The following is a 24,965-nucleotide window of genomic DNA, read 5'->3' as shown; positions in this document are numbered from 1 at the left end:
GTGAGATAATAAGTCTATTGTTACAATCAAAACCATTTGAATTTTTGAACACATACACCAGGGTGCTACATAACTTTTTAAAAGCACTTTCCAGGTTAGGCAAGTAAATTCTTAAATAGTTGGAATATACTTGCCCCAAAATCTATTTCACTTGCCCGAAAAAATCCTCGGAAAAAAGTTATTCCTCTTCAAAAGAAAGTATTGTGGTTTTATAAACCATTGAACTCCTTCTCTCCTTTAACAATCAAGCTGACCTGATGTACCTTGTTATAGCATGACTTTTTCCAAAGTGATTTTATCTTGCCCACTATGACCAAAATAAAGGTCGATATCATATAAAAAATATTAACCCTAATTTTGGTCATTCCACTGCAAGAATTTTGCTTTCCCAATTAGGGCAAGTAGTTTAGGTCTTAAACTTGCCCGACTCTACCTTTTACTTGCCCCGGGCAATCAGGCAAGTGCTTATGTAGCATCCTGTACACCTACACAAACCCACACACAAAAATCATTATTTCACTATTTCATCATTGCCTCTCTCCAATAACAGGATAGCGATGGACAAAGGGAGGAGAGGGTAAAGCAATCGCTTGCTAAGATAAGATCTTCAGGAAAAAACACCGAAGCGCACGTAAAAGTAAAATTGAATTTCGACTTTCTTCTTCCTCCGCACGCAAGAAATGCTGGAAACGGGGATAAAGTGGAGTGAAAGTAATCGCTTATAACGATAAGATCTTCATCAAACAGCACGATCGGACATCCTCAGCAAAAGTGAAGAGCCACTTAGTGTTCTTCCTGCCTGCCTGGAGGGGATGGAATGAACGACACGAACCCTTGTCCCAGGTTTGATCAAGACAACGTAGGACACTCCAGGGATCATGTATTATTTAATATCAACAAACCATTTGATATTGAAGCTCGGTGGCTTAAACAAAGTACAACATGCAAGATGATTTCATTTTTTTCCTCTTATAAACTTCCTGAAAGCACATGGATGTTCATATTTGGGTACATCCCAAGCACACAACAAAGTACCATAAAAAAGGGATATATGAGAAAGCTTCAAGTGTTTAATTTGTAAACAAATAAACAAATTTTCGCATTACTCCTATGTGTTTAAGATCGCATAAAGAGTAGTGCTGAAAATCTGTTTACAAATTATAATTTCCTCCCATTAAAGCCTCTTTATTTACTTTGTGTTTAACTTCATGATAAAATACAAACATGTTGATAAGCCATGGCTGAGGTCTCGAGGTTTATGCAGGTGGTCTTGTGAATGCCGGTTCCAGATTCAAACAAAGATGATATTGAAGCTTATTATCAAGTCAGTCTGTGGGAGCTTTATAAGCTATTGACACACTTCCTGCCTATTATAAATCACACCCTCTGAGAAGTGAAATACAAGTAAAAGTAAGTCCAACAGACAGATCTTAAAAGAAAAACAAGTGGAATTCCTCTGGCAGTCTTGCCTGCATTATTCCATTCAATATAACAGAAATGCTGAATTAAACAAAACTATTGAATAATTATTTAAAAAAAGCCACACAATTCATATAATAGTAAAATACTATGTCCATTGAACCTAAATGACCTTTGACCTTGGTGTGACCTGAAATTAGCACAGAATGTTCGCTGATATTTGATTGCTCTTATATCCAAGTTTTATTAACTGGATCCATAAACTTTTACAGTTATAATGGCAATTCAACAAATTCCCCCAACATGGGCAAAGTTCATTGACTCTATATCAGGGTTGGCGGATTTGAATCACGTTGATTTAAATCGTGATTTAAATCGCGATTTAAATCACCATGATATTTTTTTAAAAATCATTGATTTAAATCACTTCCATTGAAACATGTACAAATCATGGACAAAGTATTTGTTCAATGCAGTTTTAATTCTTCAAGTCAACTGAAAAACTTTGAATCAACTTTATATCAATAAAAGATCAACAAAGTCTTCACATCTACTTAAAACAAATTAAAATCAAATTAATAATATCAGTTAATTCCTTAAAAACTACAGATGTATGTTGTCAATACTAAGCTTTTTCGATATACCGGTATTAGTAATACCGTTCGGTATGAAAGTCATACCGGTATGGATACCGCCGTTGAAATTTCAATACCGAAATACCGTCATACCAAAAGTTGAAAATATCATACCGGTATTTTCTTCTGTATTGTCGTTTATGGGTATTTTTACAGTAAAATTAAGCCAAAACAATAAGTTCTTTGGCTCTCTCAATGTATTTAATGAAATCAGAATCCAATAATCTAACCTCGAAATGAATACATCGCCCCTTAACTACTGTCTGAGCTCCGTTAGCCGCTGCATGAGGCCTCGCTACTGATGTGCATGTCGGCTCAGCTCCATGCACTCGTGTACACAGCTACAGTAAACAACGAAGTCGACCGAGACGGAGAGCATTTCATGAAGAGTTTTTTTTCAGTGGTTTCAACAACAGATTTGCTTTCCGCCAATCACATGCGAGGGTTTCCTAGCTTGTAACATCCCTCTACACAAACAAAATCACTGACAAAACTCTTTTTGAAACACTCCCTAGCCTGCCTTTTGACCACGTGGTGTATTGCGGGCTTCAACAAAGTATCAACCTTGGCTTGGGGCGTTGACAGACAAACCACAGGGATTAACACTTGTTTTTTCTTTATGCAAGTTTTTTTTTCTCGGACTGCTCTTAACTTGTATCAATGGGAATGTCCACTGAGTTTTTTTTTTTGGAGGGGGGGGGGTGCTGCTGTGCATTGAGAGACAAACCACAGGGATTAACACTTTTTTTTCTTTATGCAATGTTTTTTTTTTCTGGACTGCTCTTGACTTGTTTCAATTATGACAAGTTTACTTTTATACTATAAGCCTGCTACAAAAATCGTCTGACCCCCCCCCAAAAAAAAAAAATAAATACATAAAGAAAAAATAATACATTAATGAATAAATAAATTAAATATGAAAATTAAAAAAAACAGAAAATGTTGATAACATTAACAGGAAAAAAATGTTACGCCATCCCTCTTTGTTTATTTTGATCTGTGAAGTGATCGTAAATGGAAGAAAGTGGCTGAGAATATTTGTGTGATTTGTGATGGGTGTTGTATCCGTTTTGTGCATGTGCGGTCATGAATAAAATAAAATAAACTATTGGATTGATTGTAATTTAAATTTATGATGGTCTCGTGGCGTGATAAGATGTTGATCAACTAAAATTTGGCATGTGTGAAAGATGAAATTGACAAAAAAGAGGGAAGATCGAGATTCGGAGAAGAGGAGGATGTTGATTGTTTGTGGTAAGAGAGGGGTGGTGACGGGGAGAGAATGGGCCGATGGGAAAGAGAGAGTGAAGAATTAAGGGGCTGGGGAGATAAAGAAAAACAAAAGCAAGAAAAAATGAGTGAGAAAGAGGCAGCCAGGGGATAAGAAGTTTAGGGGGAGGGTTTTACTTTTAGACAACGTGGAGATTCACAAGAGGGGGGGGGGGCGGGGTTCAACACAACGGACATTTATAAGAAAAGTTATTTACGAGACGTCAAAATTTGAGGTCAACAAACTTTGAACCTTCGACGAACACGTGTTGATGTGAGTGGTAAACAAAAGGGGCGAATCTGAATGTGAATGAGTGGGGCCAGATCGGTGAAGGGAAAATCACGCATATATCCTTGACAGTTTTAGCAGGGAATTTTGGTGCTTGGAAGTTAGGGCATGTACACACGTTTAGCAAAGTAAGTAGCAGTGAGTTTGTGCGGTGTAGCATTTGGCAACTTGACTTATTGATTTCGTACCATGTGCTTGCTGAGATAATTTTGCACACATGCACAGGTAATTCACAGCTCTTGTTGGGGAGAGAGCATGATCGTATAACTTTTGGTAAAGAAAGAGAAAGTTTTTGTCAATGAGAATGGACCATGCTGAGCATTCCTCAGCTGACCACAAGCATCCCCTCTTTATCCGAGGCCATATCAGGGCTAAACAAACATTGGACACTGTTTGCACAATAAATTGGGAATTTAGTCGGTATTAGTCGGTATACCGGTATTGAAGCTATTAGTAATACCGGTATTGAAAATATCAATACCGAAAAAGCTTAGTCAATACGTACTCATTTTTTGTAAATTATGTCGAGTTTTTCTTCTGAAATTTTACATTCTTTGTCAGTTATTATTAGTCAATTTCATTCTTAACATAAAGTTTTCACATAATCCAACTTTTCAGAGAGCAGTTTGTAAAAAAAAATATATAATATATAAAAGTCAATGAGAAAAGGTTTGTTGGCAGTTTTCCAGTTTTGATCCTTCGCCTACACATAACTACTTCTGTCATGTAAAATAAAACAAGTGGAATGCCTCTGGCCGTCTCACCTGCATCACGCGGTTCAATATAGCAGCAGTGCTGACTTTGCATACTACTCTAACTCGCACAAGATGTTCAGTGATACATGGTTACTCTTATGTCCTTTTTATGAACTAGACCAATAAACTTACAGAGATATGATGGTTATTCAACAAAAAATCCCAACATGGCCAAAGTTCATTGACCTTACATGACCTTTGACCTTGATCATGTGACCTGAAACTGGAACAGGATGTTCAGTGATACTTGATTACTCTTATGTACAAGTTTCATGAATCAGATCCATAAACTTTCAAAGTTATGATGGTAATTCAACAGATACACCCAATTCGGCTAAAGTTCATTGACCTTTGACCTTGGACATGTGACCTGAAACACGCACAGGATGTTCAGTGATACTTGATTACTCTAATGTCCAAGTTTAATGAACTAGACCAATAAACGTTCAAAGTTATGATGGTAATTCAACAGATACCCCCGATTCGGCCAAAGTTCATTGACCCTAAATGACCTTTGACCTTAATCATGAGACCTGACACTTGCACAAAATGTTCAGTGATGCTTGATTACTATTATGTCCAAGTTTCATGAATCAGATCCATAAACTTTCAAAGTTATGATGGGAATTCAACAGATATCCCCAATTCGGCCAAAGTTCATTGACCCTAAATGACCTTTGACCTTGGTCATGTGACGTGAAACTCATGCAGGATGTTCAGTGATACTTGATTAACCTTATGTCCAAGTTTCATGAACTAGGTCCATATATTTTCTAAGTTATGATGACATTTCAAAAACTTAACCTCAGGTTAAGATTTCGATGTTGATTCCTCCAACATGGTCTAAGTTCATTGACCCTAAATGACCTTTGACCTTGGTCATGTGACATGAAACTCTAATAGGATGTTCAGTAATACTTGATTAACCTTATGGCCAAGTTTTATTAACTAGGTCCATATACTTTCTAAGTTATGATGTCATTTCAAAAACTTAACCTCAGGTTAAGATTTGATGTTGACGCTGCCGCCGCCGTCGGAAAAGCGGCGCCTATAGTCTCACTTTGCTTCGCAGGTGAGACAAAAAATGATACCTGCATGTAATCAACATATTCAACATGCCTCTTATTTCGTATTGTTACATTTATCATACATTTGATGTTTTAAATAACATAATCATAAAAATCACATTAACATAATGTAGTACAGTCATAAGCTTTCTCTTATAAACCTTTAAGTCACTGCAGCCCATTTTATGTTCAGTGCTACAAATAATGGAAGTTTTGTATCTGCATGTAATAATGGAAAGAGCTCTATAAACAACAATTTGCAAAACTCGGAATAAACATTTAACACTGCATTTTAATGTTAAGATGTCAATGTCAATCTAGATTTTCAAGGATTACCCCTGTATTAAAAGATCTGCACTGGCTTCCGGTTCGCCAACGAATATCTTTCAAGATTTTGTTAATTGTATACAAGGCACTAAGTGGTCAAGCCCCCAGTTACATTTCTGAGCTTTTACAAAGAAAAGTTCACAGACACTCTCACAACCTGCGTAGTTCTAATGATAATCTGCTCCTTCACATCCCCGCTCGTAATACAAAGATAACTTTGGGAGATCGCGCTTTTGCCTGTGCAGCCCCAAGGTTATGGAATGGTTTGCCGTATGTTGTGAGATCATGTCCATCAATAGAAACGTTCAAACTTAAACTGAAAAGTTATCTGTTCAAATAACTACCACACATTTCTTTTACCCCTTTTTCTAATTTTGTTTTTCAAGCATTTCACCAGCTCTAAATTGCAGCGCAGTAGAATATATGCACATAGTTTCTGCGCTATATAAATGAGTATATTATTATTATTATTATTAAGATGCAGGTACTTCAGTTACAATCATTGGCAGTTGTAAGCTGTGTCTCATTTAAAATAAAATACTTCTTTTTGTAATACATATGTTGTAATTTAAGCAGTTTTGCAGTTTTTATCCTTTAAGTTAAAAGTAAGTAGATTCTTTTTCATACTTCATGGATCAAACAGATTTTTTTTGTAGAGAATATGGGAATGAAAATTGTAGATTAATGTAAAAAAAATCACAGTAACAAAATGTAGTATAGTCACCCTTTGACTAAGCTATCTCCTATATTGTTCTCCAAAACTGAGAGTTTTGCAAGATATCTGTAGCAAGAGAAGAGCTTTTTATCAAAAAGATCCTAAACATATACAGTTGTAGTCTCTCTTTGACTATTGTAAAGCTGTGACTAATTGAAAAAAAAAATTGATTTGAATTATTTCTCTTACAATATACATGAATACTAGTAATTGACAAAGGGTTTGTTGGCAGTTTTGATAAGGGATTTTTTCTCTTGGATTTTTTAAATATTTGAATGAAAAATCCCAGAGGGGAATTTTCTCTACTCACTGGGAATTTCCTATGGAATATTCCTTCATAGGCCTATGTATGATAGAATTAAGTTCAGATACATGATTCCTCAAATTTATTTTTAATTGTCCATTTTTACTGGATTTTAATTACAAAATATGTGGTTAAGAACAATATTAGGGGTGAAATGTATAACATCAATATTGATGTCATTCTAAGAGTAAGGGGGGGGGGATAATTACCCTTTTTTTCGAAGGAACTTTTAAAAAAAATCAAAAAAAATCAAAAAAATCTGATTTAAATCAAATAAATCCGATTTTTTTGATTTTTTTAAAAAAATCAAAAAAATCGCCAACCCTGCTCTATATGACCATTGACCTTGGTCATGTGGCCTGAAACTCATACAGGATATTTGGTGATCCTTGATTGCTCTTACATCCGAGTTTCATGAACCACATCCATAAACTTTCAAACCTTGGTTAAGATTTCGATGTTGATTCCCCAAAATGGTCCTAGTTCATTGACTCTAAATGAACTTTGACCTTGGTCGTGTGACCTGAAACTCAAGCAAGATGTTCAGTAATACTTGAATACTCTTATGTCTAAGTTTCACCAACTTCTCTTTCTGTTTGTGGTAACTCCCGTAGGAACTCGGCAGGACAGCATTTTGCTGGTAAACGCCAAGCTGGTATAAAACCAATTACCTATGAAACATTTTACGTCTAGGTTAATCAGTCATAGTGGCTGACGTTATAGACGACAGACATCACTCTCGGGCCTTTTTATCAAAGTGGAGACAATGGCAGAGTTGGGATTCGAACTCACAACCTCACGATTATGAGTTCAATGCTCTAACCACTGGACCACACGACCCAAACTTGGTCACTATACTTCCCAAGTTATAATAACATTTCAAAAACTTAACCTTGGTTAAGATTTCAATGTTGAATTCGCCATCGCCGCCAAAATGTGGTGCCTTTTGTCTTGCTCTGCTATGCAGGTGAGACAAAAACAGTCTGATAACAACTTCCAGGTTCATGACTCTGGAAAAAAACTCATTAGTCCCTCTGAGAGGATTTTAAGGAATTGGTCCCTTGACTGCTATCTCACAATGCGATCATGTTCAGCATAACACCAACAATACAAAAACATTGATTTGCTTTAAGCAATGACAAGTCATTCTTAATTTTGTAAGTAACAACAAAGAATTAACCAGGAAATCATCCAGGAAAAGATATCGAAAAAGATCTAGATAATGAGGATATCTATTCCCTCATGACTCCAGACATACTAAATACTCCAGGAAGTGTAACATGAATATGTAACAAAAATAGGTCAATGCCCCTTGCATCCTCCTTTCATCGATCTGCCATTCGATCGGACAGACAAGTGTCCCCTAAGGCTCTTAACTGTCACCACTTGTCTTTTTAATCAATAGGCCAAGTGCAGATGATGTCAGTTGATGCTAGCAAGTTCAATCCCTTACAGCAAGATACATGTCCCACTTCCTCCTCTCAACGTATGGTCTTGATACAGAGACTGATTTATTTATATGTGGTGACTTTGGTGTTCACAGCTCAAGGTCATCACAAGAGCTTGCATGTTGGGGTTTCGACTATCATCCCGCAAACAGAGAGTTGTGGAATCAAATCCAAACCATGGTGTATTTTCCTCAAGCAAGACATTTATCCATATTGTGCTGCACTCAACCCAGGTGAAGTGAATTTTTACAAAGCAGGATGAATTCCATGAAGCCAATAAGTGCTGCAGAAGAAGCAGGTTTAATGATAGTTGCACTTTGGCAAGAAAAACATGTTTCATTGGTATAATATCTAATGAAGATATGAAATGAGCGTTTGTGAATTTTCTTTTTTAAGTAACCAGGTGATAACACAAATAAATACGCTCTTGCTTGGTACATTATTTCCTCTGGAAAATGTGTTAAATACATCCAGCTAATCTCTGGGGGTCACTTTCATTGAAGAATGGACAGGGGGAGTCGCCTGAAAATATATGCCAATAAGAATTCAAGGAAAGACATCCTGAATAAGAATTGTGTGCAGATATTATTAATATTAAACTCCCTAAAGAAGGATATCATTTATAGATGTAGATTTTGAGAGGCGCAGATATTTTTGGACGTCTTACGTGGTTGTTCCAAATAGACGAAATACCAAAACTGAATTTTAAAGTGTTTGCCTATGAAAACCATCCAATATTTTCCATATTGGATGAAAAGAATATTTTGCCAAGCCCACAAGATTATCATTGGCTAATAAATGATTGTTTGCATGAAGCTATTGTTACGTCATAATGAAATTGCACTGCGTATTAGTTGCCAGGAGGTGTGGCAAAGGAGCAAGATTGTGTCAATCTATCTGTTTACAATCATTCATCTGATTTTAGTGCCATATCAGCATGCGAGTGTGCAACAAGTGGAGCGCATCTGGCAGTCTCGCCTGCATTATGAAATTCAATATAGCTGCAGTGCTGACTTTGAAAATGACTATGAAATAATTATTCACGAAAAACACACTGTTCTCATACGATGATATGCTACTACGTTCATTGACCCTAAATGACATTTGACCTTTATCAAGTTACCTAAGACTTAAGCAAGATGAGCAATGATACTGGATTTCCCCTATGTCCACATTTCATATCCATAAATTTTCAGTTATGGGAATTCAACAATTACCTACAACATGGCGAAAGTTCATCGACCTTAGATGACCTTCAACCTTGGTCATGTGACCTGAAACTGGCACAGGATGTTCAGTGATACTTGATTACTCTTATATACAAGTTTTATTAACTACTAGTAGGTCCATAACGTTACAATGATATTTCTACAAAACCACCAACATGACTAAAGTTCATTGATCTAAATGACCTTTGACCTTGGTCATGTGACCTGGAACTCAGGAATGATGTTCAGTAATACTTGATCACCTTTACATCCAAGTTTCATGAACTAGGTCCACATAATTTCGAAGTTATGTCATTTCAAAAACTTAACATAAGGTTAAGATTTGATGTTGATGCCGGCGCCGTCGGAAAAGCCTATACTCTCGCTCTGCTACGCAGGTTACACAAACATATCAGGTTTGAAAACATGAAAATGTCCTATTGCTCATTAAGTAAGCATTCACTACATAGCTCTTCAGATAGGTGTGCAAATCAAATGTCCCCAAATTATTTATAGATAGATAAACCAAATTCACAAATCGCTAATTTCATATCTTCATTAGATCTATCAATAACACTTTCTCTCCAGATTGAAGGGAAATTCTATGAGAACTCATAAAAAATACTGTCTACAGATGGGCTGGTAAATCAACTCTAACAAATGTTATGCAGAAACGACAAATCTATCCAGCATTTCTTCAAATTCTCTTCTAATTTGTATTTGATGTTCAGATTCACCAGACTTACCACAAATTTGTTTTAATAATTATTGAATATATGTACTTCTTTTTATATTATATGTTATTAGTATAATAACTATAATAATAATAATAATTACATAGGATTTGTATAGCTCATGCATTTACCTTATGGGGTGCTCAAGGTGCTCCTATATTACCCGGCTAAGCTAGTCTACCGATTAAGGTGCTCACAGCTTATAATTTTGTCTAGAATCTATTATTATATATATCTAAATGTAGCATTTGTAATTTGATAAATCATTTTGTGCTTTCATTCATTATTTATTATTCAATCATTATCATTTATTGGCAAATTAATCAGAAACAACAAATGAAGTAGTTCCTTCTACAAAGACAGTTCTCTTTTTTTTATTTATTGATCAACTTCTAAAGATTTTGAAAGGCTTGCTAAACAGTTGGATATCAACTTTGACCTCAATTATACCCCTAAAACAAATAGAATCTAGTTCCCTGAAATTGATCCACTGAATATCCGGAAAAGTAAAACGGGACAGAAAGGACAGAATAGAAAGCTTGAACTAAAGGCATGGTAACACGGCCCGAGCGTTGTTGGAGCGGTCGTGGAGCGGAGAGAAAAAAATCATCACTGCTCACTACCGTTCACCATTTTCGATTGTTTTTTTTTTTTTTCGATTTTTTCCCCCGATTTTGAGAGCGAAATTCAACCCTCTTCCCTACCACTCCACGACCGCTCCAACAACACTCGGGCAATGTGACCAGGCCTTAAGAATCCATAATGCAATGCCACTCGTGAGTGAGTTAAGGCTGTCAAGATAATAATAACAAATAATAAAAAATAATAAATGATGAATGATGTATAATAGAAATAAAAGATAAAACAATGAATTATAACAAATGGTAACTATAAAAATAAATAACAGTTAATAAAAAGAACAAGAACAAATACTGACCACCAACAAAATAATATATCACACAATCTAAAATCAAGTACAAGAGTCCCAGGATACGTTGTGTAAATTCATTAAATAAACACACGAAATCATTCACCTTGCGCAAGCTTTTCTGAGAATAGACTACTACTGAATAATAGTAGTTCACTTCAAGCAAGCTTCAGATATTATAGAATCCTCCTGAGAGTCAAATGAGGGGGCATGCTGCAGCTACATTTAACAACAAACAGGAAATAGATCAGTATTGTGGTAAAAAAAAGAAAACATGTTTACTTTTTACTCTCAGGTAAATTCATCAATGGATAGCCTAGACTGTTGATATGTCACAACACCTCAGGTGTCCTTTGCGGTAATCTACCTCACTGTAGGCATCGAAATCACAAGGCGTTAAAAAAATGCTCAAAGGAAACTATTCCCAACGGTCAGACAGGCGAGCATCAAGTTCCCCTCCCCAACCACTCTCCTACAAATGTTTTCTTCCGGTTGAATGCGTTTTCCGGAGAAAAACGAGATGCAGGGGGGGGGGGATGGAGATGCCTTCTTGGGAGAATGAGAATGAAACAGGGAAGAAGATGAGGTGGAAACCACTTATTACCTGACCAAGTTATGAAACAGATGAAGACCTACACAAAAGGACATAGTGTATCTTAGCATAGAGGAGCTTGGGAAACTGAACATTACTTGGAAACTTTAATCCAAGAAAAGGAAATTATGGAAAGCATTTAGCTGTGTAATTTGTAAACATAATCCAATTCCAAAGTAGGGATTTATTGAAATCTCCCTATTACATTGCTCAATATCAGGCCCCGTCTTACAAAGAGTTACAATTGATCCAATCAATCGTAACTCTATGGAAATCCATCAGTGTCATAATTCTCTATACAGGGAATTCAAAAAATGTCCTTTATATACAAAGGAGAACACACCAAATTGTCAAGAAATCAATGAATTTATAGATATACATTCATATCTAGAACATATTTTAACATGCATTTACATGTTGACTGAAAGGTGCTCTCAATAAAATCAGTATCAAGATTTTACACTTCCCAGATATGAAAATTATCAATGGAAGAAATACCCAGCCTACATCTTTTTTTTCAATCCTGTCATAATGCTTTCCAATATGTTAAATGGTGCCTTGGGTAAACAATTAAATCTTCCACATATCATCTCCTATCACTTCTCATTTACACAATCACAAAATACAAAAAAGGAGTGATATCAATGATATTTTTATGATAAAGACATAATCTTATTTCTTGCCTCACCAATCCCTAAAGAATGTGACATACAAAAGGCAATCAGATTTCTCTTCTGTTAAACCACAGGAAAGCTGCTCTAAATCAATAAATTGCCCCTCACTCCTCTCGCCATCATTTCTTGATCCATTTCCATCAATCATTTAAGAGTGGAAAGAATCAATATTGTGATTAAATTGTTGCTACAAACGGCCAAGAAATAATGTGGTTATTTCCTCAAATTTGTATGGCTTTAGTTCTATCTGTTAATTCGTTTTCCTTTTTCTTTGAAATTCTTTATTTCATTCTTTAACTCATTCATTCATTTGTTATCCTTTTCTCTCTGTTTTCCTCTCTTTTTTATGTGCAAGGAGGCTACATCATGTGATTAATAATTGTTACCATGCTTTTCACTTTCCTATTACTATTTCTGTCTTCCATAGATTACAGACTCATTAAAGCCCGTGTATAGCTTTGGTAAAGGGTCAATAATGTGATTGATAATCGAATATCATCTAATATGACAGTCTTACTGAAGCGTAGAGACCGTTAGATATTTTTCCAACTGCACTTCTCTGAGAAATTTTCAAATATTCAAATCTTGGATATATAGCGCCCTCTCTCGGCGATGCTTGTTTTAAATTAAAAAATTGGGCATTCAAGCACTTATCTTATAAATTTAGTGATTAGATATCCAAAAGTTACAGACAAAGAACATATCTTGAAAGTTTCAGCCCATTCCATGATTTGGAATAGGATTTAATTGAAAGACAAAAATCACAGAGATATTTTAATTTGATCGGGTGACCCGATCAAGTTAAATTTCCGTTTAAAATTGCAAAATTTATCCTGTAAAACACATTTTCATTTCATATCCTCCACATCATAACTGTTATAGGGCATATCCATTCATATTAGCTAGCAATGAATTGGAATAGTGATAGGAGCATTTTGGTGGATTTACCAAAACTATACGCAAGCTTTAAACATAAGGACATGCAGGTAATCCATCCCTCTTCTCTCACACCATCTAAAATAATTAAAGGACAAGTCCACCCCAACAAAAAGCTTAATTTTACATAATAGTTATATATATATAATATGTACATCCTGGTTGGTATGTAAATGAGGAGACTGAAGACATCATCCACTAACTATATCTTGTGTATTTTATTAAATGAAATATGAAATATTCTAATTTTCTCCTCATTGTCAAGTGAAACAATAACAATTCTTCCCTGAACATATGGAATTAGCATTGCTTATACTACATGGTTCAGTCAAGTTGGTCCACATTGTCAAATTTGTAAATAAATGAAATATTGCATTATTCCAACAATATAAGCAATTTTGCTTATGTATTTTGAGCTATACAAAAACGTTTCATTATTATTATTTTTAAAAAGAAAAAGTGAGTGATAGACATCGACTGTCTCATTCAGATCTAAATGAGTTGTGCATAAAACTGTTTATTGAAAAAATGTCACAACTTTCTTATTTTACATCCGATTTTGATGAAATTTTCAGATTTATGCTAGTTTGATTTTTTTCTATTTATTCAAATCAACATTTTCCTGTGGTGGACTTGACCCTTAAAGGGGAAGTTCACCCTGAAGAAAACTTTCTTGTAAAAATAGCAGAAAAAATAGTAAAAAATATTGGTGAAGGTTTGAGGAAAATCTGTTAAAAAGTAAGAAAGTTATTAGAGTTCAAAGTTTTGGATTTGTGACGTCATAAACGAGCAGCTGTCCCATGTGTTATGTAATATAAAATGCATAAATTTCAAATTTTGTATGGTTCCTGATGACTTAATTTTGTTTTCTTTTCATGATCGGGTGTGAAACGATTTGTCTATTGATATACAAAAGTTACAGTGAGAACCATTTTCAATTTTCTGAGAAAATGACATGTTATTGATTCTTTACCATTCGCTATGTAGGAATGCTGCTCGCATATGACGTCACAAATCAAATAATTGAAATTCTAATAACTTTTTAATTATTTGATGAATTTTTCTCAAACCTTCGACAATATTTTTCATTAATTTTTCTGCTATTTTTACAATAAACTTTTTGTCAGGGTGAACTTCCCCTTTAAAGAGGTATTTGATACAACCTTTTTTTCTTTCAATCTTTCACTTATCCAACCCAACCCCATCTCTTCCCAACTCCGAAAGACTTTCCCCTCAAAGCAAAGACGCAGCAGAATTTGATGCATCGACAGGCTTGCCTCACAACGACGTGAGACTTGTTAGCTCAATTCATTACCGCTAAGACACAAATCACGGAAGGTACTGACGCTACTAGGCCGTAAGGGCCTTGTGATCGAAAGTTTGGTTTCTCGTCCAAACGCACTATATCTCAACCACAAATTCAGCACCTTTCAATAATGTCTTACACACTTAGTGTATTTGCAGGGTTGTAAGAACTTTACATTAAATCATCCATGAATTATTAGGTGTGATGCCAGTACATTTGAAGGGGGGGGGGTGATATCACTTTTTTTTCTCCTTAAAATTATAGGGGTATGATATATTTCAGGACCTTTATCTCCTTGTACCCCCTTCCATTTTCTTCCTCTTTAATCCCCCTTTTCACTACTGAGACACTGCCCCTGTAAGTTTATTTAATCAAGAAATTCTTTAAAGATAAATTCCAGTTTTGGTAACGATCTCAAAATGACTTTTTACAGAATCTAACATAATGACCACCCAAGTGTCTGTTTGTATGAATAAAAAATATGTGCCAAAGGATTCTGGGAGAAACTGTGTAATTGCTGAGAAATAAGCAAAATAAGCGCGGATTCGGTCACTTCCGTCGGGTCTTTATTCCAGCAATAATAATACACCGTCCCACGTGTGCCTATCTGTGTTGGTGATCTTCAGTGTGAACGTTTTTCAGCGTAGATTTCAAGATTTCACAAAGTTCAGTTTATGTAACTGTACCAGATCTAGATCCTCGATGATATACTGACAATTAAGCCTGGTTTTACAGACTTTCTCATGAAATCAGTGTTTACTGCAACTACTGGAATTTCTCTTTAAATTGGCTTTGATCTTTTACTTTTTTTTCTCCATGCATCAGCGTATTTAGAGTACATGTATGTAGAATTTGATTGAATTGATCATAACTGTCATAAACCCATGTCTATCTTCAAACCCCTTCAGGGCCCCTGTCTTACAATGAGCTGCAACGGATCAAACTAAGATTGATTCCAATTACTATCTCAAGATTAATGACAGAGTGTGATCAATCTCAATATGAATCCATCGTAACTTTCTGACAGATGGTGCCCTGGGGACGACCCTGTAACTAGACACTGACATTATTCAAACTCAAATTGACATCAATCAATTTTCTTTACGACATAATTTGAGATCAATCTCAACTTGAGATCGATCTCAATCTGACTTTGATTTGAATCCATCACTTCTCTGTGTAAGACAGGACCTCTAAAAGAACTGCCTCATTAGGCACAAGATGAACACATAAAAGGAATTTATAAAACGGAATCCTGCTATCTGACTTTTCAAATTTATCCACCTTCAATTAAAAACATAGTTGAATATTACAGTTTTATCTGTACAAAATTAAAAACAAAACATATACTGACTTAATTTGTTCAGACATTTATATGTACATAGTTTTTGTTGTTCTGCTCTGAAGCGCCTTGAGCATCTAATCAAGATGGAAAGTGAGCTATTTAAATTTCATGTATTATTTAGACACTATTTCATATACCTGTTTTCATCATACTTGCAAGAAGTTAGAATGGGTATCCTTATGCTGAAATGTATTTCATGTTAAATGACAATTTTTAAAAGAAGATGGTTAAAATGATGAAATAAGCATCAATCACGTATTCAGAATTTTAAAGACTGGATTCCAATCCATTAGCTCTGATATCTATGAGAATAAACTGAATGAGAAAGTTTATTCATACTAAAATCAATTGACATGTAATATAACAAACAAAAGAGTGAAAAATCTATACTGTCCCCTCTCCAAGAAAAAAAAGAGGGGGACTAAAGCAAAGCTTGATGAATTCTGGAGAGAGAAGAGACAAATTAAGCAAACGAATCCTGTCTCCACCTGTTTATAAGCAACAACACCCCTGGCCTTAATAAAACAATATAATGATTTGAACACAGAGGAGATTGGAGAGAAAGGAGGACAGAAAATGAAAGAGGGGCCTTACATGAGGTGTGGGGGAATGAATGTAGTACATGAAGAGGTAATATAATTATTTCATACGGAGAGGGGAGGATGCAATAGGGTGAAAAATGGAAGGAGGGAGGGAGGGAGGGAGGGAAGAAAGAAAGAAAGAAAGGAAGCAAGCAAGCAAGGAAGCAAGGAAGGAAGGAAGCATGCATGCACGCAAGCATGAACGAACGAACAAAAGAAACATTTTTTCAATTAAAAGGTGGAAAGAGGGAGGGAATCTATGAGAAGATTTACATGTCAAAGGACATTATATGTATGGGAAGGAAGTTAGAGAGATGGAGGGGAATATAAAAGAAAGAAGAATTAGAAGTTAAAGGAGAGAGAGAGGAGAAGATAGGTGTGAGGAAGAAGAAGAGAGGAAGAGGAAAAAGGAGAGGGAGGGAGGGAAAAAGGAGAGGGAGGGAGGGAAAAGATATTCAGAGAGAGGCTATGAGAAAACGAAATGGAGGTACAGTGTATAAAAACAAATAAAGAGTAAAAGAGAGGACATAGCGAGTGAAAAGAGAATGATCAGCAACAGCTCCTTCGATCAGTAGCAAAACAACATATCTGAACATGGAGAGATATGAAATGTTTATTTTTGTTGTGTTTATATAGAGCATCATTCCGCATGTAGAGGAACGAAAAGCTTCCATCACTCAGAAAACATAAAAGAACAATCTAGTTTGGCCTGAATCACAAGGGGTGTAAAATGAGACTTTTTTGGGGAAAAAACTGACGAAGAGGCGCCATTGCACTGAAGAAGCAAAGAAGTGCGAGTTACCCTCAACCGGATGCGGGATGGTGGTGTTCAGAAGCCTTTTCATCTCCTTCGCAATCGTAATCCAATCCATACCCTAAAACCCACCAATATCCTGCGCAGCCTGGCTCAGTCAAAGACCCGGAAACGCAATCATCATCCACCATCGCCCGAAGGAACATATTTTCCCGGCGAACACAATCATCTGCACCGGTGGCAGGGGAGAGCGCAACCGAGGATATCCACCGCACGAAAAAAAGAATAAGAGTTGAGGGGAAGCCTAAATGATGGTGTATGACAAGTCATTTGCTATGCTTGTATGCCGAGGGAAATTACGCGTGCAAATCGCTTCATGTGTGAATTGCTCCACTGGGGGTAAGAGGGTCTCGGGTTGAAACCGATGAACTGTAAACAATATTGAGAGGGGAACGTTGCGAGGGTGAAAGATAATTCACAGCCCGATGATCTGGGCTATATACCTCCACCTTTTCTGTTTGTTCAATTTATGTTTCAAACAACAGTGACATTTGAATGCCAAGGTGGTCGTAATCAAAACGCAAATGGAAGCATGACTGAGTATACCTGAATGCCATGAAATAGGACAGATAATTAAGGTACCAAACACAATTTCTTCGTTTACAACTTATGCATATTTTTTGGAAGAGAAGATAAAAAGGAATAAGAGTGATATCAATGATACTTTTCTTATGAAGATATAAGCTTATTTTTTTGCCTCACCAATCCCTAAAGAATGTGACATACAAAGGCAATCAGATTTATCTTCTGTTACACCACAGGAAAGCTGCTCTAAATCAATAAATTGCCCCTCACTCCTCTCGCCATCATTTCTTGATCCATTTCCATCAATCATTTAAGAGAGGAAAGAATCAATATTGTGATTAAATTGTTGCCACAAACGGCCAAGAAGTACTGTGGTTATTTCCTCAAATTTGTATTAAAAAATGTACCAAACACATTTTCTTCGTTTACAACACATATTTTTTTAGAAAAGAAGATAAAAAGGAATAAGAGCAGCTTGGTGTTTGATAGAGACGGTTGTAATGATACCCATGACTTAACGCATGACTGGAACATGTTTTTAGGCGCCAATCATCCACATATGGATATAATATTTAGCACAAGAAAGGATAACCAGTCATGCATAAAGTGGTAACCTACAAATAGCTTAATAAAACATCCACTATGACTTTTGATAGGGAATATCAAACACCATGTGCCATTGTTTGATGAATAAGAGTTTTTCTCACTAGGAAGCCAACACAAGATTAAGATATCTATTAAAACAATTACATGTAACTGCTCAGTAGTGTCATCATAAGTCCAATATAAATATTCTAAAATAAACTACAACTTTTATCACATGCAAAACACCATGGCCAGTATTCTGAAGTTGAGTTTAATTTGAAGTTATGCGCAGTTATGCTGATGTTTTATTCTGTACTTAAAGGACAAGTCCACCTCAGTATAAAGTTGATTGAAATAAATAGAGAAAAATCCAACAAGCACAACACTGAAAATTTCATCAAATTCGGATGTAAAATAAGAAAGTCATGGCATTTTAAAGTTTCGCTTATTTTTCATAAAACAGTGATATGCACAGGCCAGTGTTATGCAAATAGTCAGGCAATGATGTCCATCACTCATTATTTCTTTTGTTTTTTGTTTGAATTATACAATATTTCATTTTTTACAGATTTGACAATAAGGACCAAGTTGACTGAACCATATGGTATAAAACAATGCTGATCCCATACGTACAGGGCAGAACTAATCATTGTGTCACTTGACAATGAGGAGAAAATTAGAATATTTCATATAATAAAATACAAAAGAAATATCGAGTGGATAACGCATATTGACCAAGATGTACGTAAAACTGTTGTGTGAAATTAAGCGAAAGTTTGACATGTCATAACTTTCTTATTTCACTTCCGATTTTGTTTGTTGGATTTTTCTCTTTTTATTCAAGTCAACTTTTTGTTTGAGTGGACTTGTCCTTTAAATGAATGTCTGACTTACCATGCTTGATGAAGGCCCGTAGACATGTCTAGAGCACTAATTGGTATCTTGACCTCACCAATGAACACATCACCTGATAAACCTGATACAGAGTTCCACAAGGCAATTCTAAAATATAGAAAGAGAGAGAGATATGTATTTGAAAATTTTGAATGGTGAATAAGATGGTAAATTCCGGCCAGCTTTTGTTCTAATCATCTCACAATAAAAAGTGTGGTGTTGATTCCTAGTGTACCACACTAACCATAGTACTCCAGTATTAACATTTTAGGTGTTAATTCAACACTATGGGTTATTACACAACAAAAACTGTGGTGTTAACTGGTGTACATAGAGGACCATACCAGTTATTTTACACCAGTGTTAAATTGGTTGTGTTAGTTTTACACCTACATGTATAGGTGTTATTACAACACCTATGGTTGTTACATTTACACTCTTTGGTGTTATGTTCAATCTCTAGGGTGTTATTTTAACACCTCAGGGTGTGGTCCTCTATTAACACCAATTGGTGTCAGCTTTAACACCACAGTTTTTACAGTGTACTTTAACACTTTGGTGTTATGTTCGATCTACAATAGGGAATTTCAAAACCTCAGGGTGTTTTCATCGAGGGACACCCACAGGTGTTAATTCCCATTTTTTAAATAAGTTGGAGAAAAAAAATTAGCGGTTTACTAGCTTGAAATGTCAAGATCAACAGTTCTTCTACGGACTAAGATGACCCAACATCCATTTCAGGACTACCTTACAAGAAATAACTGCAAACCTGATCATCAAGTTGTAAACAATTTTAAGTTTAAAGCTCTCAACCTACCACGGAAAAGTAGAACGTGTCACTCTAGTGTTAAAAATTATGAAACACCGTTCATGCCCATGGCTTGTTGACGTTGTATTGATTTTACAAATATGAAAACAGAAAATTCCATACTAGTGTTGCCAATTTAAAACCAGACCCGATAATGCATCCTCACGCCAGAAATATTAATTTACATGCACCTCTGCCTCGCATCCATGTGCGTGCAATCCTCTGAAAACAAACATGGAATGCGTGTCTATACTTCTCTCCAAGTTTGCAAAACAAAGTCATTTCAAATTCAAGAGGAGACAGTCTCCCCTTCAACAAGGATGAACCCTTGAGCATCTCTTGTCTTGTTTCCATGGTAACAAAGGGAGCTGGACATCAATTTACAAGCTTTGCATCTTTGTTGGGTCACTTAGCTGTATTGACAATGCAGAAGAAATTTGTATGTTTCCGAGCAAGTTCTACTTGTTGTTCCTTTTTTTGAGGGGGTGTCACACTTGTTTTCGCATCACTATATGTTTCCAACAAGTCAGTCACGATGCATGTCATTTCAACATGTATGTCATGTATGGCAACCAAGTGAGAAAAATGACTTATTCAATTACTATTGACTATGGCCTGTATTCTGAAGTCAGCTTTAACTTAGACCATGGTCTAACTGTGCTAAAATTATGGAAGCTAAAAGTGTCAAAATTTTTATTAAGTTGTACGTTTCTTATGTTTACTGTGCTCTTTCCTGATTCATCAATGGTGAAGACAATCATCTATTTATACTTCCTAGACAATTATGAATGATTTGAGAGCCAAATGATCTGAAGTATGATACCTCTACTGTTAGTGATTCATGTAACAATTGGCTATCCATACTTAAACCACAACTTTAAACCTGAGTTTAAGTTAAACCCAAGTTCAAGATACGGGCCTATAAGTTATGATAGAAATAAGTTATGACACAAATAGAAAAAAATTCACATTTAAAATAATTCTCAGCCACTAACTGTAATTCTCTTTGTCTACTAAAGATTTTATTTTGCACTTTGTCAAAATCAAAATGCGACTCATGAACATTTCATTTTGCCATTTAGACTATTGTGTTTGACGGAGTGGATATTAGAGGAATGGTTATAACCTATAAAGTGGAAATAAGACAAAATGGTAAGTGAACTAAATGGCGATTAGACCACATGGTTAGTAGATTGACTAGTTGCAGACGAACTAGGATTAGACCACATGGTTAGTAGATTGACTAGTTGCAGACGAACTAGGATTAGACCACATGGTTAGTAGATTGACTAGTTGCAGACGAACTAGGATTAGACCACATGGTTAGTAGATTGACTAGTTGCAGACCAACTAGGATTAGACATGGTTAGTAGATTGACTAGTTGCAGACGAACTAGGATTAGACCACATGGTTAGTAGATTGACTAGTTGCAGACGAACTAGGATTAGACCACATGGTTAGTAGATTGAATAGTTGCAGACGAACTAGGATTAGACCACATGGTTAGTAGATTGACTAGTTGCAGACGAACTAGGATTAGACAACATGGTTAGTAGATTGAATAGTTGCAGATGAACTAGGATTAGACCACATGGTTAGTAGATTAAATAGTTGCAGATGAACTAGGATTAGACCACATGGTTAGTAGATTGAATAGTTGCAGATGAACTCGGATTAGACAACATGGTTAGTAGATTGACTAGTTGCAGACGAACTAGGATTAGACCACATGGTTAGTAGATTGACTAGTTGCAGACGAACTAGGATTAGACCACATGGTTAGTAGATTGACTAGTTGCAGACGAACTAGGATTAGACAACATGGTTAGTAGATTGACTAGTTGCAGACGAACTAGGATTAGACCACATGGTTAGTAGATTGACTAGTTGCAGACGAACTAGGATTAGACCACATGGTTAGTAGATTGACTAGTTGCAGACGAACTAGGATTAGACCACATGGTTAGTAGACTGACTAGTTGCAGACGAACTAGGATTAGACCACATGGTTAGTAGATTGAATAGTTGCAGACGAACTAGGATTAGACCACATGGTTAGTAGATTGACTAGTTGCAGATGAACTAGGATTAGACCACATGGTTAGTAGATTGAATAGTTGCAGATGAACTAGGATTAGACCACATGGTTAGTAGATAAATTAGTTGCAAAAAACTAGGATTAGACCATATGGGATGAGACCAAATGGACAGAGATGGAGCCAAGGTCGGCCACGAGGTCACATTTTGCCAACCTTGACGTTAGCCACGTTGTGCAAAGACTTATAAGGACTCATACTTCGACCCATCCCTGCAAATGGAAAGTAGACCAAGTGACAGTTGTCTCTCTCTATGAACTAAATGAAGACCTACATAGGATTAGACCATGTGGGAAGAGACCAAATGGAAAGAAGATGAGGCAAGAATAGACCAAGTGGCAATTTACACTAGAAACAATCAGTATGCAAAGAGCTAAAGTTATCAAGGAACTGATGTCCTTGACATGGAGGTAGCCCTTGCTTTACAAGAATCTCTTCAGAAACATATCAAGTAAAGCAAGGGCCTCTTCAGCCTCACTGAAAGGAGGGGACAGATGGGGTCGAAGTATGAGCCTTTATTAGTCCCTGCACGTGGCTAAGGTCAAGGTTGGCAAAATATGACCTCGTGGCCGACCTTGGCTCCATCTCTGTCCATTTGGTATTGTACCACAATATACCCCAGAAACACTCAGTATGCAAAGAGCTAAAGTCATCGAGGAACTGATGTCCTTGACATGGAGGTAGCCCTTGCTTCACAAGAATCTCTTCAGAAACATATCAAGTAAAGCAAGGGCCTCTTCAGGCTCACTGAAAGGAGAGGACACATGGGTAATAACCTTGTTCCGCATACCTGGTGGGTGTTTCATAAAGCTGTAAGATACGAATGACTTTACGCACGACAGGTGATCCTTTTTTTGTGCTATGTGATATCCCTATGTAATTGATTTATGACCGAAGAACATGTTCCAGTCGTGCGTAAAGTTGTGCGTATCTTTACGAACAGCTTTATGAAACACCCACCAGGGGATATTGATCCAGAGACATCAAAGGATATACAGAAATTGGTATTACTGCCACTCTTGTACTCCTGGTAATTTTGCATTATTACCGAAAATTACTCTGATTTCTACAATTCACAAGTAAAAATTGATTCGGTAACATTGATGACATCACTTGAGCATGTCAGTGCCTTAAAAAAAGAAATTAAAGTCAGACTGGTAGTTACTTGATGATCATGATGAGTTCATGCTATATGTTGACCCTTTTTTTATATATACCTATCAAATTCCAGCTACATGAATGCCAATGTAGGAATAGAATCTAATTGACTTCAAAGGAAATGGATTGAACTGAACTGAATGAAATCAAATTGATATGAGTTGAGTTACTTGCAATTGAATTAACTACAAACTGAATAGAGTACCGAATTGATGACGTCACAAAAACCCTTTTTTCAACATTCTGATACCCTATTTCGAAAGAGCATGACAAAGATACCTCCACATATCAAATTTGGTGGGAATCGGTCCATGGGGGCCTTAGATATGACCTCATGAATACATAATTAGCCCCACTGAAGTCAATGTATTACGGGCCTGGTTCTAGATGTTAGGAACCAGGCCCATAATACACTGAATTCAATGGGGTGTGTATAGAGTCAATCATATGACAATAAACTCAAATTGTTTCATGGAAAATACATTTCAATATTACAGTGAGTGTATAAATATTGATAAAATAATGTTAGAAAATAGTTTAGGCCCTGATTTTGTTTGAGAAATTAAAAAAAGTGAAATTCTAGCTAACTTTTTGAATCACTAACTGTACTTTCTAAACCTATTTTTTGTACATATAGAGGTGCATATCTCCATTTTCTCTATATGCAGGATGTTTTCAATAGCAAAGCTTTGCTGTTGGGGGCATTGGCACTGTCTAAGAAATGTGTCAATATTTTCGCGTGTTGTTAAGTTCGCGGCCGATCGGCAATTCGCGAAATCCGCGAAAATAAAACCCCCGCGAAAATAACAGCTCCTACAGTATACATGAGGTCGTACCTACATGTAAGGCCCCCATGGACCGATTCCAAATTTGGGTTGTAGAGGTATTTTGTCATGCTTAACCGAAATAAGGAATAAAAAATTGTAAAATACAAAAGATGAAAATTGATAGCGTTACATTTCAGTACTCTATTGCCTTGACCTGAAATGAAATGAGTTGAACTGATTTGAGAGAAAAGTAAACAGATTAAGTCAAACTCAATTGAGCTGAATTACAAATACATAAATGTTCGCAGGGACACCAAGATTTCAATGACAATTGAAAAAAATCTGTCAGTTATCATACTGCTATCTGATACAAGAGACTGATGAGCAATATTACATGTGAAAAAGAAATCTTCATGTCATAAATTTTTCAATCACCATGATGATTTCAAAGTATAAACTTTTTTATTGTTCCGCTCCTTATATATATATATATATATATATATATTCTTTTACCTGAGTTCAGTCTTGCAGATGTCTTCTTCTGGTGGACTAAAATGATTCTTCTCAACATAGGAATTATTCTTCTGCAACTGCAATAGAAAAAACATATGAAACAGTATGATAATTAGATGAATGTATAATACAGATGTTGTGGTTCAGTATATCTCTGGACTTTAAGAGAAAAATGCCAACGAACATAACACCGAAATTTCATCAAAATCGGATGTAAAATAAGAAAGTTATGATGTTTTAAAGTTTTGCTTAATTTCACATAATTGTTATAT

At 35.9% G+C, this 24,965-nt stretch overlaps 1 protein-coding gene across 1 annotated transcript in view; it reads right to left on the bottom strand.

Moving 5' to 3' along the window:
* The window catches only part of LOC121430346 (ras GTPase-activating protein 3-like), a gene marked incomplete at its 5' end in the record, with an annotated part of 97,498 nt that overhangs the window by 47,139 nt on the left and 25,394 nt on the right, over positions 1 to 24,965 (bottom strand). Inside the window, 2 exons of the mRNA XM_041627625.1 lie at positions 19,351 to 19,458; positions 24,694 to 24,770. Coding sequence (XP_041483559.1) covers positions 19,351 to 19,458; positions 24,694 to 24,770 — 185 coding nt within the window. The remainder of the gene's footprint in view (positions 1 to 19,350; positions 19,459 to 24,693; positions 24,771 to 24,965) is intronic.

Source organism: Lytechinus variegatus, chromosome 16, assembly GCF_018143015.1.
Source record: "Lytechinus variegatus isolate NC3 chromosome 16, Lvar_3.0, whole genome shotgun sequence".
Classification (NCBI taxonomy): Eukaryota; Metazoa; Echinodermata; class Echinoidea; order Temnopleuroida; family Toxopneustidae; genus Lytechinus; species Lytechinus variegatus.
This window is presented reverse-complemented; position numbering and strand designations above follow the sequence as displayed.